This window comes from Denticeps clupeoides, chromosome 10, assembly GCF_900700375.1.
Source record: "Denticeps clupeoides chromosome 10, fDenClu1.1, whole genome shotgun sequence".
Lineage (NCBI taxonomy): Eukaryota > Metazoa > Chordata > Actinopteri > Clupeiformes > Denticipitidae > Denticeps > Denticeps clupeoides.
The window spans coordinates 8,986,087-9,003,556 of record NC_041716.1 but is presented as its reverse complement, the minus strand read 5'-3'; the positions used below and the strand labels follow the sequence as shown (position 1 = coordinate 9,003,556).

General features: G+C 42.1%; 2 protein-coding genes across 3 annotated transcripts; both read left to right on the top strand.

Moving 5' to 3' along the window:
• The first annotated feature begins 88 nt into the window (after window positions 1–88).
• On the top strand, window positions 89–2,661 carry gid8b (GID complex subunit 8 homolog b (S. cerevisiae)). The gene is made up of 5 exons (XM_028994270.1): window positions 89–165; window positions 473–601; window positions 691–887; window positions 974–1,171; window positions 1,792–2,661. The coding sequence occupies exons 2-5, from the start codon at window positions 481–483 to the stop codon at window positions 1,963–1,965; spliced, it is 690 nt and encodes a 229-aa protein (XP_028850103.1). The 5' UTR covers window positions 89–165; window positions 473–480; the 3' UTR covers window positions 1,966–2,661.
• A 585-nt stretch (window positions 2,662–3,246) lies between these two features.
• Window positions 3,247–12,893, top strand: slc17a9b (solute carrier family 17 member 9b). 2 transcript variants are annotated; one of them, XM_028993841.1, is made up of 13 exons: window positions 3,247–3,793; window positions 4,062–4,259; window positions 5,528–5,662; window positions 6,202–6,301; window positions 6,811–6,941; window positions 7,228–7,324; window positions 8,846–8,942; window positions 9,222–9,309; window positions 9,682–9,716; window positions 9,793–9,908; window positions 10,494–10,549; window positions 10,681–10,710; window positions 11,066–12,893. In XM_028993841.1, exons 1-13 carry the CDS (start codon window positions 3,676–3,678, stop codon window positions 11,242–11,244), a joined length of 1,380 nt encoding a protein of 459 aa, XP_028849674.1. In that variant the 5' UTR covers window positions 3,247–3,675; the 3' UTR covers window positions 11,245–12,893. The 2 variants fall into 2 exon arrangements, with proteins under 2 accessions (XP_028849674.1, XP_028849673.1); XM_028993840.1 differs by having other exon boundaries at window positions 5,523–5,662.
• Window positions 12,894–17,470: the final 4,577 nt, after the last annotated feature.

The window sequence follows — 17,470 nt, the reverse complement described above, 5'->3', positions numbered from 1 at the left end:
GAGGCTAACGGTGAACGATGCAGTGACGTAATGAGAAGCTAGCGGTACCACGTGACACGCCAACCAATCACAACAGCGGCCGCTCGGAGTCTCGTTTTCTAACGCGAGAACGCAGCTGGAGCGCTAGTCCGCCTGCGTTGCATTCGAGAGGAGACACTATTTACGGTATATTAACATTTCCCCGTCTCAGATTGACCGTTGGTAGCCACCGGAAGGGATGAAACAGGACGCACCTTTTCACTCCGCTTGTTCGTTTTGAGTTTTGCGTCGCGAATCGAGCCAATGCTACGCTCGTCGTTTACGGTCGAACCTCAGGCTTCAATGTTATGGTTCCCGAGAAGGCCGTGAGATGAACGAGGCGTTCTGCTCTCTGGGAACAGGCGGCGCACTTACACTCTCTGTGCTCGACTTTTAATGCACGTGTTCTAAAACGACTCATGTTCTGCCAATAACCAGTGTTCTGTCTGTGTAGCTCACTTCATGATGAGTTATGCTGAAAAGCCAGAAGACATAACAAGAGAAGAATGGATGGACAAAATCAACAATGTCCACATACAGAGAGCAGACATGAACAGGCTTATCATGAATTACCTGGTTACAGGTATGGTGGAAGGAGCTTTTACTTGTTTACTTGGAAGTCAGGCTCCCCTTTTTATATAGAGCTGGTTTGTCTGTGTCTTGGTTCTTTAGAGGGCTTTAAGGAAGCAGCCGAGAAGTTCAGAATGGAATCCGGAATCGACCCCAATGTGGATCTTGATTCGTTAGACGAGCGGATAAAGATTCGGGAGATGATCTTGAAGGGGCAAATCCAAGAAGCCATCGCTCTTCTAAACAGCCTTCACCCGGAGCTGCTAGATGCAAATCGTTACCTGTATTTCCACCTCCAAGTGAGAAAGGAATCCCTCTTTTAGGTTCGGCTGCACATTAATCACATTAATGGATGATTCAAACAATTTTGTTCCCACATCTACAGCAGCAGCACCTGATTGAGCTGATTCGTCTGCGTGAGACTGAGGCGGCCCTCGAGTTTGCCCAGACTCAGCTTGCGGAGCAGGGAGAGGAGAGTCGTGAGTGCCTGACCGAGATGGAGCGCACGCTTGCCTTGTTGGCCTTTGACAACCCAGAGGAGTCACCCTTTGGAGATCTGCTCAACATGATGCAGCGGCAAAAAGTACGAAATTATTCATCTGGACACATACATTCATAAACATAATAAACGTAATAATCATGTAACTCTCACAGTTTATTTGTTAATCGCTTTACCGGATGTGTGGTTTGGTGTGAAAGTACCAAGGTTATATTTTTCTGGTGATTACGTTATACTAATGATACTGATGTAAAAAGTCTCTCGTGTAGCCTTTGTACGAGTCCTATCTGCTGATGTTATAAGTCCTAAAGTTATAAATAGTCTGAGCTACTCAGATAAAACTACAAAATGTGCTTAAGGTCACTTGCCAGAAATCTTGTATTTGAAATCCTCATGGGTTAGTGGGTTATGTCATCTTACCTCTCATCCATCCTGGATGTTCATAACATTTTATTGCACAGCACGTGATATATTTCACTGAATCATTTCAATATTAATTCCTGGGTATACTATGAAATCTTGCGCAATAAATACATCCCTTTTTTTTATTTGTTATTATTCATATTTTTACTTTCTTTCGTTAATTCTGCCATTCATCCGTCAGGTTGTCGAGTGTATCAACCAAAAAAAAAAAAAGTCCATAAATTTAACTTAAATGTTATTTAAATCATCTTACTTCTTTCCATATTGTTTATCTTTAACAGGTTTGGAGCGAAGTGAACCAAGCTGTCTTGGATTATGAGAATAGGGAATCAACACCCAAACTGGCAAAGCTTCTGAAACTTCTGCTGTGGGCCCAAAGCGAACTGGACCAAAAGAAAGTGAAGTACCCCAAAATGACAGACCTCAGCAAAGGGACCATCGAGGACCCCAAGTGAAAAGAAAACCCTGCATTATTTGTGCTTGTATACCACAGGAACCAACACGGACCCCTTTTTGCTTCCCATTTTCAGTTGCAGCAGCTGGATCCTGAATATTATACAGAGACTTTGAGTTGCGTGCAAGTTGTAGAGACTGGATTATCTTTATTTTTTTTTCTCTAAAGTGACTTGCTGAATTGAAAGGAATGACATTATGTAAGGTTTGGTATCTCTTTAGAACATGTCACGAACTGGGCAAGTTCCACTGTTTGCTGCCTATTTTTAATGCTGTTTCTGGGGAAATGTAAAGACATTTTACAGAACGGGTAGACTACTAATGAGCCTAAATTAGGCTTTTAATGATGCAGGTCCACTGATACTTGATGTTAAGCGCTGTAAAACAAGCAGTACTCTCGAGGTCAGAATGGACAGTGCATTGAATGTTTTGAAGAACGAGGATACCCGTCAACCTTTTGTTTTGCAGATTGCAAATTTTTTTATAAGCGTCTTATTGGGGGTTGATAAGCGGAGCATCTACCCTGTGTATATTTATAAAGGTGTTGTTGCATTGACCTTTATTTTGCTTTTTTCTGCTCAATTTGTTCCAGAATTTTCATTAACACAATAACATGAGTCACTTTCTTCTTATTTACGTCACTTTTTTTCAGAGGTGGTTTCTCTACAGGAGGTTGATTAAATACGATTTCTGACAAATGTGTCTATTATGACTCTTTTCTGTTAAGTTTGTTTGAAGAATGTTTCTGTGATCTCAAACATTTATCTTCACTGTAGGTGTACATAAATACAGTAAAATAATCCGGTAGTTACCACACACGAAGTAGCTGCTGTTACGTGCCGTTCCTCATGTTTAGTAGTGCTTTATGACTGCTGTTATGAGATGATCAGAATCTAAGGGGTGGTAGTAGCCGAGTGGGTAAGGAATCGGGCCCGTAATCGGAAGGTTGCCAAAGTGCCATCGAGCAACGCACCGTCCCCACACACTGGTCCCTGGGCGCCTGTCCTGGCTGCCCACTGCTCACCAAGGACACTTTTCACTGCTATGCTGCAGTGTTTCCCAATGACAATCACTTCACTTTCAAACACCACGCCCTACCATGGTGTCCCCGAGATGGACTCGTAACCCTAAGTTGCTCCCTGTGAGTACTGGTGGTAAGTGGCTCTGGACAAGGGCGAGTGATGGACCGGCACCGTCTCTCGCGACGCCATTGGCTCAAAGCGGCAGGATCCAGATGCCGCAGTTACTTAAAGGAGCAGCAGTACCGAGGCGTCCGTGTCGTAAAAGCGGAAAAACAGACACGTGGAGGATGCACGTTGAGGTCCGTGCGGGTCATTATGAAGGACGCGTCGGGCCCGGTGGGAGGTCCGGGACTCGGCCGCTTCGGAGTCGCGCTACTTCCTGATCGAAGCCGCCGGCGGCAGGAGGAACTGCGTGGCCGAAGGAGGGAGGGGGGAAAACGGACACGTGGATTAGAATCAGTTCAGGAACAAGGTTGGGGGAAGGAGGCACTTCTCGAGCCCGTCCCACACACACACACACACACACACACACACACACACACCTCCGGCTCCGTGGAATCCGTCCCGCTGGTGGCTCGGACGTCGTCGGGAAGGAGGACGGGGATGATGCCGTCGCGACCGAGCCAGTGAGCAGCCGAGCCGCCGAGCGCCGTCCGCACGACTCCCGTTGAATGGCAATTTTACAAAAACATGGCAAGAACTCCGGCTCAGACCTGGCAAGTCTCAGAGAGGGCGACCCGGACAGCTTCGGCCCGGTCGGGGCGCATTCGCAGAAGAAGCGGGCCGAGGCAACTTCTTACTGGCCGCGGTGAGACGCCTTAACTTCACAACTCTTCTAAACGACCCGCTTCGCTTGGTTTTGGTAATGGACACGTTGTCGCCAAACGTCCCGCTGCGTGTTGGATGACGTGTGTTTTTGAAAAGGTTTTTATTGAGCGCTGATTTTCATATCGACATTAATAAATGTTTCAGTAGCGGGGCTCTTACAAACAGCACACAAAAGGATACCTTTTTTTTTATGCAAAAAGTTATTTGATTGTGGTGGTGACACTTTCTTGTCCCCCCGTCCTCCACAGACCTGTGGCGCGGATATGGACGGCCGTCCTCCTGCTGGGCACCTGCCTGCTGTACTGTGCCCGAGTGGCCATGCCCATCTGCGCGGTCACCATGGCCGACCAGTTCAAGTGGAGCAAGAAGGAGTCGGGCATGGCGCTCGGCAGCTTCTTCTGGGGCTACTGCTTCACGCAGGTCATCGGTGGCTACGTCAGCGACAGGTCAGCTTGTGTTGTTCTGACGGGCCTTTTTCCCCCTCTGCAGTAAAGTTCACGTGGAGGTGGATGTGTGACAGGGCATCACGTGAATTTATTTAGGCCTAATCAGAATCATTCAGGCTGTCAGATGGAGTCAAATGACTTTTGCTGCTAATTAGATGTGTGTGTTTTCATTTACATTTTCATTTACAGCATTTATCAGACCCCCTTATCCAGAGCGACTTCCAATCTGTAGTTACAGGGACAGTCCCCCCCTGGAGCAACTAAGGGTTAAGTGTCTTGCTCAGGGACACAATGGTAGTAAGTGGGATTCGAACCTGGGTCTTCTGGTTCATAGGCGAGTGTCTAACCCACTAGGCTACTACCACCATTTATAAGAATTTTTTTCACTCCACTTGAATATTGAATATTTAAACGTATGTCATTGGAATGAACGACGTTTTGATTCCTGAATTACATGCTATCTCTTGCGTTTAACCCGTCCTGCGTTGCCTGGCTACATTCTTTGACTCGCAGGACCGGCAGCGCAACCCCAGAACGGAGTTCGGTATCGCTCTTCTCATCTCCATCTGTCACTTTCTCAGCTGCATTGTCTGCTTGCTGACGCCACCGCCTTAAATCCTTCTTGGTTTGTTGTCACATCCTGGCTGGTGGTTGACCTTGGTGCTTAATTGTATGTTTACCTTTTGTTCCTGCTATTTGCATGCTAATGTCAACTTATCTCTATTGTCCCTCCTCAACGTCCGGTTTCATTACGAGGACCAGTCCGACTTGTCTGTCAACTCATCACCGTGCTGTTACCCTAACTTTTATATGATTTGTGTGAAATGTGAATATGGGAAAAGCAATGTAATCACTGGTGTAGTTTTCCCTTGAAAAGAACTTGAATGGACTCATATTCACTCTGGAAAAAAATAGGATAAAATATGTAAAAATAGTCATTATGGTTGCAACTAGGCTGGTAGTAGCCTGGTGGGTAACACTACTCGCCTATGAACCAGAAGACCCAGGTCCAAATCCCACTTACTACCATTGTGTCCCTGAGCAAGACACTTAACCCTGAGTGTCTCCAGGGGGGGACTGTCCCTGTAACTACTGATTGTAAGTCGCTCTGGATAAGGGCGTCTGATAAATGGCGTAAATGTAAATTTTAATATTTCATGTATACATTGCATACCATGTACATTTTCCGTATCACACAGTATAATACGGTATAATAGTGGAGGCTTGATTCCCCTCCTCTGACCTTGTGCTTCTCTCTCGCAGGGTAGGGGGCGAGAAGGTGATGCTGCTGTCGGCGGCAGCCTGGGGAGCCATGACGGCCTTCACCCCGGTCCTGGCACACTTTAGCTCCCAGCCCATCATCTCCTTGACGCTGGGCCGCTTTCTCGTCGGGCTTCTCCAGGGTGAGGGCTTGCTGGGGGTATGTTTGCAGGGCGCGTGTGAGCGGCGCCGTGAAATGGCCGCACTCATGACCAGGTGGGAACAGTTTATGTCTGACGTTGTCAGCAGATGCCAGAAGAGCAACACAATAGCAGGGGGGGGAGGGTAGTGTATTTTCTAGCCTGTAGGGTGAAGGCCAATCTTGAAGCAGTTGTGTGATGCCTCACTGAAGCACAAACACAGACGCTGTCTTTCAAGAAAACTTTTTTTTCTCGTGGCTTTGAGGGGGTTCACAGTTGAATAGTCTTGCTGTGGGAATCCAGTGTTTGTCATGCACTGCTGTCAGGGTTAATGATTGGCCGTGGGTGTTTTCAGTGGTGCGTTGCTCCCTAGGGTGCTAATCTTCCCAACCATGATGGTTTCATCATCACATCAGCTGGCGTTCTGTAAACATAACCAGGGTTACTGCGTCTAAAGACGTGTTACAGAGTACTGAGGTTGTCTGGATGTGTGTAGAGTGTGTTCATGTTGACAAACTATTGTTTTTCTTGCCCAAATTCAGGAGTGCATTACCCCTCCCTGGCAAGTCTGTGCTCACAGAAGGTGGTGGAGAGTGAGAGGGGCTTCCTCATGAGCACCGTAGGAAGTGGCTCATATTTGGGGTAAGAATTTTACCTTTAGTACTCTTCTGATCTTGGTTAAAGAATAACTCAAAATGTTGAACGCAAATGTTGAATCTATATTGGAAAAAAAAGTCAGTCTCCTAGTCTAAGCTCCATTTGGAAGAATATGTACATTTTCCATATCACACAGTATAATACAGTATAATAGTGGAGGCTTGATTCCCCTCCTCTGACCTCCTAGTCTAAGCTCCATTTGGAAGAATATATCAAAGCACAGGACAAGCACATGACATAGTGTGCTTAAGGATAAGGAAATAGCATTAAGCCTGGAATCCCATGCACAAGACCAAAGCAATGTTGGAATGGCTGAAGAACTAGTAGGTGAATGTCTCTTAAAAGTGCCCCATCCAGAACAGCAATCTCTTAAATTGTAGTACTGAGATGTGGGACTGTGACACAAAAATAACAGACAAAAGGTGAATATAGTTCCTGTTTAATCATCATAAAATCTGACTGATAAGCTCCCGTTATTGCTTCCTTGTTTTCAGGACTCTTGTGATTGGAGGGGCGGGCTCGTTGATGCTGGATATGTACAGCTGGGAAAGCGTGTTTTACGTCTCTGGCTTCCTGGCGCTCCTCTGGGCCTACTGCATGTGGAAGTACCTCCTGAAAGGAGAAGGTAAAGAGATGAATGAAGGGAATACGTATTTATGCGTAGTTGGCAGGCTACAATTGTTATTGTGTCTGTATGAGATACACAATCTTATAAACCGAAAATGAGAGGCGAGAGACTAAATTTAAATGCGTCTGTCTCTTATTCAGATGAAATGAAGGTTATTCAAACCAGGTCGCATATTCAAATACATTATGGGCAAACCTTTACATATTCTTACCACGTCCTAAAACAATAAGTTATTTTGTTTGCTTGTTTTTGTAATCCTGTATATGTATTCATCTGTATTCAGGGCCCATCATAACTCTGGAGTCTTTGGGAGGTGGTGGCACGCAACCCAAAATGACCAGGAGGAACTGGCTGCGCCTTTTTAAACAGCCTGCTGTTTGGTAAGACTGTGTATCTTCATGTGGGGTTCGCTTTGGGCCATAACAAGTTATTTATCTCATGAGTGGATTTTGGAAACCTGATCAATCTAAGCCGGATGCTGTCGATCACTTCGCTTATCATTATCTAATTTAATATAACATTTCTTCATTGAAATATTAAAAGAAAATCAGCACATGAATACGTAATAATCTACCATGACTTTACATGAGTTAAATGTGTATATTTGTGTTAAACAATAAAAGCAAAAGACTCATATCAGTGCAACATATCAAAATTGTATAATATACTGTAATATTATTTATATATAATATAAAGTTTAATACCTCACAAATAAATAATGTACAAAATTATTTTGGAGTACTCAACCCTGCCCTCTTCCAGTCGGTGCCGTGAGAGGCTCTTGCTCTGGTCTGCTTCCTACAACAGGGAAATGTGCGGCTTTCATAAAGAAGCCCTTATTCCGTTCTGCTATTTATAGTCCCCCACCCACCAGAAATGCAACTGATCTGTTCGGCCTTTCAACAGCTAAGGCAATCCAGTTTTTTGTAACCTCTTCTTGTGTCAGGTTTTATCATTTTTATATATATTTTTGCCCATGTAAAAACAGAAAAAGCCCAAGTATATTTATTTTATTGTTTACCTGACAGGCGTTGTGAATGGTGATTGTCACTCAACCCCCTTATAGCCTCAGTTATGTTGCATGGGTTGGGTGTGACAAAGTGGGTGGGTGTGACATTTTAGGAGGACACTTAGTAAGTTTGTGAAGAAGCCACAGGAAGTGTAATGTCTCATCTTCAAACATGATCTGACAAGCCCACATTTTGATATATTTACTTTATGTGACATACTCAAGGTTGTAGGGAATAATGTAGTGTTTCTTATTGGTGTAACAGTGTATCCTTGTCCTTCTTATGGGTATAATGACATTGGAAGGTTTTTTTACTATCCTTCTAGATATGGCTGTGTGCGTAATAGATTGTCCGAAGTGTAAAACAATTTAGAAAGCGAGCTATCTCTGGTTCTGAAGTACGAGAGTTTGGAGTATCAGCCTTGCATCTGCGACATGTAGCCAAATATCATGACTCTTCCTCAACTCAAATATGCTGATTCTTTGTTGCTGTACACCAATAATATGAAAAACAATGCTGCTGCATATTGTTATTTAAAACATGAAATTAAATGAATGACATTTTAAAACCAAAACTTTTGCAATTGGCAGTGGCAATTGACATTGTGAGTGAGTGATACACAGCAAGCACAGCACATGGTGCACACGATGAATTCAACCCATCACCTTGTGAGCAGTGGGCAGCCACGAAAGGTGCCCGGGGAACAGTGTGTGAGGGACGGTACTTTGCTCAAGGGGACATCAGTGGCACCTTGGCAGTTTGGGATTTGGCCACCACTGCCCTGTCATGCATTTTTTTTCTTTCAAAAGAGAAAAATCCTCCTGAAGTATGTTGTTTGCTTATTAATAGTTTTGTACAACGTTTGACCCTTTTTCTAAATTCCCGATGTAGTGCCGTCATAATCACGCACCTTTGCACCGCAAGCACCTTCTTCACATTGTTGTCATGGCTACCAACGTACTTCAAGGAAACCTTTCCTGATGCTAAGGTACCTTATTTAAAAACAGGTCAAAAATGACAATAATGCAGAATGCTGTCTGACAATATTTTTTTTTGTTGAACAGAGTAGTTTAAGAGGATGACAGTTCTTAGTCATGATATAGTCATGAATCGTTCTCCTTTCCACTCTGAAATTAATAATTGTGTTTTTATTAAATGCCTGACTTATTACAAGGAGGTATATCAATGTCATGGTTATTGAGCCGTATAACACATCAGCCTGATTGTGTGTGTTTGTGTGTGTCTTTTATAATCTTCTTTACTTTAGGGCTGGGTGTTTAACGTGATACCATGGCTTGTGGCCATTCCCTCCTCCCTTTTCAGCGGGTGCCTTTCAGATCATCTCATTAGTCAAGGTACAAGTTCTTACTAACTCAAGTTGCAAAAGATGAAATGCCCTCCACAGAAACGCAGTTACAGTGCTCAGGATTCATTTAGCAGGCCTCTTAAATCACTCTGCTGCATTGGGTCAATGCCGTTGGGTTGTCTGGCTTCACGTAGTGGCTGGGATATTTTCAGCTCATGTACTATATGCCCACCAGTCCACAATTTATAAAGCACTTTACAGTTGCCAGTGTTTCTCACTGTCTCCTCAGATGTGTACCATTTGGGCTTTATTGCACTTTTCACAGCATAACCGCGTACTTCCATTTCGATGGGTTTAACATAAAAAAAAAATACAAGGTGCTAGATCCTGACTGTTTTCTCTCTGTAACTCCTCTGTCCAGGTTTTGACACAGCCGTGGTTAGGAAACTCATGCAGGTGAGTCCCAGACCACCATTCTGTTCCGAATTGAGAGCTTATGTGGATTCAGACCCTGTCTTCTTTTCCTATTCAGTTCTTCTCCATGGGTGTGTCCAGCATCTTTACGCTGTTCCTATGTGGCACCAACACTTTCCCCATGGCCGTGGCTTTTGTTTCTGCCACCATGGGCTTCACTACCTTCAGCCACAGGTGCGCATGTTAAATGCATTTAATGAAAATACAAAAATGCATGTTATCAGTTGTTGTATGTAAAAAAAAAAACAAAAAAAAACATATTGATTCAACTTCCAGAGAAGTGCTCAGTCTGTCCCCCTGTTTCAGTACATGCTGTGTGTTTTTAATGGCTTTCAGAAAAGTTTCAGTATACTTTTTTACCTTACGTTTTAAAAGCTCTGTAATGGCACATAAAATATTCATGAAGAACCTCTTTTACAGTTCAGGTTTTCAGTCATTCTTAAGGGTGCAGTATTTAGAATAGTGGTAGAATATCTAATGTAGAATATCTAACTATAATATAGTCACATGTGTATAAATGTCACGTATAGTGACATTTGACTACAAATTTAGTGTTCATAATCTTAAATATTTTATATATAATTAGTTTTTACAGTAGACCAACTTTTTTGTTCAGTATGTTCTTGAAAGGAGAGTACTCTTCAATTGGTTGCATTCTGTAACATCACCATTAGATGTCACTATATGCTACATACTGCAGCTTGCGTTTGTCTCGAGTAAGAACGACAAATATCGACAACTGTGATTTCTGTTGTCCAGTGGGGTGTCCGTGAATGTCCAAGATCTCGCACCATCTTGTGCAGGTGCCCTTTTTGGTAAGTCTAACCTGTTGCAACATGCACAGTTGTCTTAGAAACCACCTACCTGTCCTATACCCACTTTTACAGGTTTTTACTCACATGGCTTTTGTTTACTTACACGCCATCAATTTTGGTTTCTTTTCTAGGAGTTATGAATACCTGTGGTGCATTTTCAGGTAAGAAAATCTGTGTATTATTTCATATAAATGCCAAGGTGCCACTGAACAAGTACCGTCCCCACACACTGGGGCGCTTGTCATGGCTGCCCACTGCTCACCAAGGGTGATTGTTAAATACAGAGGACACATCTCATGTGTGCTGTGCTGTTTCGCAATGACAATCACTTCACTTTCACCTTTCAAGATTAAGATTAATTCATTAATATGAATTAAGATTACTGAATTAAATTAATTGTACACTTGTGGGGTATTTGATTTTGGACTGTGATAAATAACTGTTTGTGACGGATGTTTCTGAATAATTTGACCGAGGAGAGCATGTTTTTTTTTTTTTTTTTTTTTTTTTTTGCAGGAGTCATCATGGTGTATTTCTCTGGTTATCTGATTGAGGCCACTGCTTCCTGGACCTCTGTGTTTGCACTCATATCCCTGGTGAACATTCTGGGCCTGGCCACTTTCTTGGTGTTTGCTGAGGCTCGTCGTGTGGACATCGATGGATTAAAGGCACGCTACCACACCATCCACATCTGAGGTCTAGAGCGGGCCGAGTGGATGGGTAGGACTGGAGGACTGGACTCACCAAGGGCACAGCACATGCCAGCTAGGAGTGTAACAGAAAGCCAACAGAACTGGACATTTTTCTGCCTCCTTAAAGCAGCAGCATCTGTCCAGCTCATCTCACACACTGATAAAACATTGTTGTCCTCTTTTTACATGTGTTGACAAATGGTCAGCCTCCATTTCCAGACTCACGCACACAGTATCAGTATCAGTGTTTGTTTTCGGCACTTTTGTGCCAATGCAATAGAAGTGGTGCAGTGGTCCACTGATATTTGGAAGTGATGGTAGGCCAGTGGGTGATGGTAGTGGTTACAGGCTCTGCTCGTGTGAAGCTGACCCCCAAGAAATTTCACATGAACCCAAACATACATACGCTTGTCAAGAGATGTTATTTAAAAAAAGAAAAAAAAATTATTTACCAAGTGGAGATTTTCACTATACTAAGAAAAACATTCCTTACTTTTTCATGTAGCTTATGAATGGGTCTATGGAAAGGTATATTTATCTTTTTATAAGAAAAATAAATAAAAAAAGACCCAATGTTACTAATACCTCAGTACGATTATTTCTGTAGTCACCTTAATTTAACTATGATGACCCCCACACTGATGTGTGCACAACAGCATCAGTTTGCTTCTTAATAAAAATAGTTTTTGAGTCAAGCCGAAGTTTGATCACCAGTGAATAGTAGTAGTTAGTCTTTTCAGAGACAATCTGATGAAGTGCTCCTATTTCAGTCCTGGCGTTAAGTCAATACAGGAGTGTTTTAGGGTTTATCTAAATAAGGAAGGAGCTGATTTAAGTCTCACTGCCTCAGTGCTCAGGAGCTCCTCAGGACTAAACATGTGGAGATCCTGCTGTGTTGCAAGATGTGGTTTAAAAATAAATAAATAAAAAAAACTCACTTTTGTTAACAATTGAGCATGCAAGGAACCCTCTAAACCACATAGGCATGTATTCCAAGGAGTATTTAAATTTATGGCTAGGTTTAAGTCTAGGTGAAAATCTGTAAAAAATTAAGCATAATGGCAATCAATTCATTCCAAGTCTGCTGTAATGCAGTAGTCCTGTCTGTAGTTTACTGTCATAAAATCACCTTCAGATGTAGCAACATTGGGTGAATTTGTGAGAAGAACTGTGAAACGACAGAACTGTGAAATGAATGTACTTCGGTGACGAGCTTTACAGGGTGGTGGAGGGGGACTGGGTGTTTTTTTTTGGTATGATATCTGACTGTGCAAGAGGGCACGACAGCCTTCTATTGTTACATAAGCCAATGTGATGAAGATTTTTCATTTAGCAAGAATAATATGTTTGTGTTATAACAGCAAGAAGCATCAGTGGCCCTCATGTGGCTTCATCATATTTAGACAGTTTCTGATATGTTTTCATAAGACTTTTCATAATTTGGAATTAAATATATTTATTTAATTGTTGACAAAATGGTTACATTTATTTATCTGTCACAAAATCTTATTTCAAACAGTAGTAGTTTTTTTTTTTAATATTTTTTGTGTTTCTTTGTTCTTTGTGACATATAATACATTATGCACAAACTGTTATTCAAACTGACCATCAAGCACCTTTTTACATTCCTATAAAAACTGTAACATCCTAAATGCTCTTATATTATTCATTTCCATAAGAAAATAAAAAATATAAGCCTTCAACCATGTTGATAATGTTAAAGATAAAATGATGCATGAGATTATATATTAAATATAGGGCACATCTTGCATTTACCTAGTTGTAGGATTTGTCAGAGTTATTCATATGAATATGAATATTCTCTGTGACCAAAGGAACACTGTAGAAAGTGTCATAGTAAGTATTGTCTGTGACCCGTTACATAACTTATTACTTTAATGTAAAAATTATACACGCATAACATTACATGGGGTATGTTATATAACATAGTGTTAGGAACTGAAATCTGTGATTTGTTTTATGTTGTCAGACATACCCAGAAGTATGTACATTTTCTACCTTTTTTTTTTTTGGCAAAACTGACATTTCAAAATTGTGTCCAAAAAAGGGCAAAGAGGTATTTCTCTCATAGAGTCTGTATGTGCCCATGAAGGTTTCATAAATTACCACACCAGCTGAATGGCAACGTAACATAATATATAATTGGTCATTATGGAGGTGAAGGCACATTCTGCACATTTTGTTAACAGACGGTATGTAATTCAAATTGAATTACAATATTATTCTGCTGCAAAAAATTGTTTTTTTAAAGAATCTTGCTCTACAAGTTGTTTGTAAAAATCAATCCTTTGCTTTTAAGACAATGTAAAGTGCATTTGTAGGTATATTTTGTTGGTCTTAGTCTAAATTAAATTTTATATTTTATCAGTTATAAGAATGTGTGTGTATGTGCTTTCTGTGGGCCAAAAAAGATAATAATGTAGTTCATCACGCTGGCCACTGGGCGGCAGTGCAATGCAAGTGACTCAAAATAAATGACAACGCTGATAAATCTTAAAAATAGATCACCTCAGCAAGATGTCCAAGCCTTGAATGAAAAGTCATTTGCTGTTTAATGAGGGGGACCTTCCTTCTTGACACTTGAAAATAGCGGCCTGTGCTATTAGAAACCGACACAGCATAGAATTAATTATTCTTTACCTAAGCAATATCCCATACCTTCTCTTTATGTCCTGCTCTTGGCTCATTCTGAACTCATTTAATTTGTTTCATTTAATCACATTTCTGAAAATAAAGGATGATAAAAATGAAATCTACTTTTAATTAGGTCACCAACAGTCTGGCCAGACAGGAGCAGCGGCAGAGTGTGCAGCAGAAACAGCACGGACTGGCTTGCCATACTGCAATTATCATGCTGCCATGCTGTTGCCATAACACAAGCGACAAGATCAGCTGCAGGTCCCCCCAATTCGGTCTGCTGAGATGCCCAGATACCTAGCTTCCCAAGGATGTATGGGGTGACACCATATGGCAGGAAGCTGCGTGCCATGTTGGTGAGCTGGCACTGCCCATGCGTGCCAACAGCCAGGCGTTAGTCACCCCTCTCATGGGACTGGCTCAGGTTACCATAGAGACAGATGGCAGTGGCTGTTGTTGTGGCCATGGGGATGGGAGCGAGATCAGGACCTCGTGCCGGACGAATGTGCCCGGAGCCAAGGGGCTGAGAAGAGGTGTGTGTTCGGTGTTAATGTGCAACAGTGAACGTAGAGGCGGAGGAAATTTTGCACTGACCGATACAGATCCATGTGCAGAGCATGTACACTAATCAATCTGGTCTTGCACCCACCTAAAAATAAGTGTGTGTGTTTCAAGAAAGGTACGTTGATGGCCACGTTCTGGCCGGGTCCCACCACCCGAGCTACGAGGACAGTGAGACTCACACTCTGGCACATCGTCAGGCCAAATGGCCACAGCCAGCAAACAGCCATGCTCATTTAATCCTGAAATAAATTCATCTCAATTGTGGCAGGAGCGATGAATGTTATATTAATAATTAAACAGAAAAAACATGTATTCATTTGATTTATTGTGAATACGTTCTACTGTTAAAAGGAAACAGAATAAAACCTAAATACAACAAAAATGCACTGTCACGCTTAATGTGATATGTGATTTATTTATTTGTACATTTTTTTACAAAGCAGACTACTACCATAAAAGTCAAAGCCAAAGCAGAATGAAAAGAATAAAAACACATCCGCAGAACACCAGCAGGTGTGAGGGAGATAACAGCGTATTTGTGTGTGTGTATGTGTGTGTGTGTGTGTGAGAGAATCTTGAGACAGCTGTGCTTAAAGTGATGTTAAGGTGACGGTGCAACAATGATGCACCCCTGTCTTGCCTCATTGTAGTGTTCATTTTGTTTATGATTATGATTATGGTAATGTTACTGTTGGCTAATTTCAGAGGAAGGACCGTTGGTTCATGTAAACGCGTCCATTTAACAGTCCCTGAGGTGTTCCAGTCAATTCAGGGTCAGGAAGACTATGTTTATGTGGATAAATTTCCTTCCAGGCTACCTTTCAGATACACTCACACTCACATGCACACACACGTTGTCCTTTCTTTAATCCTGGACCTACATGCTTGTGAATACAGTTGCTGTGCGGCCGTTGGAAACATTAATCCAGATTGCAGCATTTGTTCTGTGGTTTACAGTACAGCTGGTCAGGACAGGCGATTTATCCGCGATCCAAACCAACCTAATGGTGCTATGGAAATGTTTTCCGTGCTGGTAAAATGACAAAGGAGCACACCAGGTGGTTTGCTGGGGTTTGTGGAGCATTATTTGGCAACTTGCACTAGATTTAACTGAACCCCACCCCATCCCCCCACCAGGCTATTGTAGTACGTAACATATCACCCTGTCACGGCCCCTCAGCATCTTTTATGACAGGACGGGGTCCGGCTTAATTAACTGGTGCTATTGGTTTTTTTCAGGAGACGCTGTGGTAAAGTGCCCTGTCTGAGATACGCGTGGATGAAATAGCCCCATTAATTAGCAATTAACATGGAGCTAATAACAATGTCACCATGTCACCATCTCTTCCAGTGACCTCCAGAGCAATGCTACCGCCCTGACGAGGCCTGACTGGCATGCTAATCAGTAAAAGGGTGCATCACTTCTTTCTAGCACAACCTCTGACCAGGAGTAAAAGAATAATGCACTTTTATTTTGTACATATTTTTAATAGATTTCAATTGCAATCACCCCACTCTACTACATACAACAATTTTCATGCAAAATCTACTATATATATATATATATATATATATATATATATATATATATATATATATATGTGTGTGTGTGTGTGTGTGTGTATATACACTATTAAATTGATTATTTATTGTGCTTTAATGTTTAAACGTTTGACTTAAAAATACATATCTAAAAAAAATACCAAAAAGCAGTAGACAAAAAGTTGTAGTCAAAGTTGGAAATAATGATGTTCTGGCCCATTTTATTGTTTATCTTTCAGATAACTGCAAAATGGTTTTCTAATTATCAGTGAAGCTTTTAAAGTAACAGACTTGTATTAGTGAAGTCATTTACAACATCAACAATGTCTGGTCAAGAGCTATTTAATGTTCATTTAAATAATATTTTGTCAAAAATTTTACAAATATACATACATTCATACCTTTTTTTACGTGTTCAGGTAGGATCAGTTCATCAGATTATTTTAAAAAAAAAGAAAATTGTGTCAAGTGTTTTGTACAATGTCATTCAATGCAGGCATTTTTAAAGGGCCAATTCAATAAATATGCTGCTTCCCAAATGTCAACCACATGACTGTCATCATTCCCCTCCATACCCCCGGCATGGCCCATTAAAGCCCGGGCCTCTGACTGGAACCCCCCCTTCCATCCTCCGACTAAATCAGGGTTGATTTAGTTTGCCTTTCCCTGTGGAGCTGCTCAAGTCCTGCTAACAGCCAATCATGCCCCCTGAGCCATGCCACTCTCCCTAACACACACGCAGAGCCAGATATGTTGATTTCTGTCAATTAAACACCATCAGCTGTTGGCCTCCTGCTAAGCATATGGCCACCGTTAAATCTAAAGTGCAGCGGCACAGACCACGCGAAGGGCACCATTTTAATAGAACCCTCCGGGACTGGACCAACACCTGCGCGCAGCGCACGCTAAGCCATTGTCATCTTGCTGTGCATGGGTGGCGGTGGTGGGGCACTTTTATAATGGGAAACGTATTAATGATAATGCGCTTCTCACCTCCGCCGTTCACTTCATAATGTCCTTTTGTTAGCCTTAAAGCCCTCTCACCCGGGGGGACGGGGTGAGATTTTTTTATCATTGAAGACCATGTAGTCGTTTAGCTGCGCAGCTCAACAGCCATTTCTTGGGTGAAGGGGAAGGGCTCATCATGGGTAAACAGAGACCACATATGCATAAATTAACCTTAAATCTGAAATGTGTCTCTCACTGGGTTAAATATCTATGACAGAAAAAAAGACAAGATCACATCACAAAACAACTAAAACGCTTTCAGGTTATTTGTTTATGCTGTTTTTTCTCGCCCAGACATCGAAAGCACATTTTTTATTCATCGTGGTGACAGGCTCCTTGTCCCCTGCAGCCAAGGAGCAAACACATCTCTTTCCATCCCGCTAAACGACTAGATGCCCGGATCCACAAGCCCCTCGACATAACCAAGGCAAGCATATAGTGCCACACATGCTAAAGA

Bases quoted from the DNA above. Each gene is read 5' to 3' on its own strand.
- gid8b (XM_028994270.1), top strand. From the start codon at position 481: ATGATGAGTTATGCTGAAAAGCCAGAAGACATAACAAGAGAAGAATGG. The intron at 888-973 runs GTGAGAAAGGAA...CCACATCTACAG, and splicing joins ACCTGTATTTCCACCTCCAA to CAGCAGCACCTGATTGAGCT. The intron at 1,172-1,791 runs GTACGAAATTAT...TATCTTTAACAG, and splicing joins ACATGATGCAGCGGCAAAAA to GTTTGGAGCGAAGTGAACCA.
- slc17a9b (XM_028993840.1), top strand. From the start codon at position 3,657: ATGGCAATTTTACAAAAACATGGCAAGAACTCCGGCTCAGACCTGGCA. The intron at 4,260-5,522 runs GTCAGCTTGTGT...TCTCTCTCGCAG, and splicing joins GGTGGCTACGTCAGCGACAG to GGTAGGGGGCGAGAAGGTGA. The intron at 7,325-8,845 runs GTAAGACTGTGT...TTCCCGATGTAG, and splicing joins TTTAAACAGCCTGCTGTTTG to TGCCGTCATAATCACGCACC.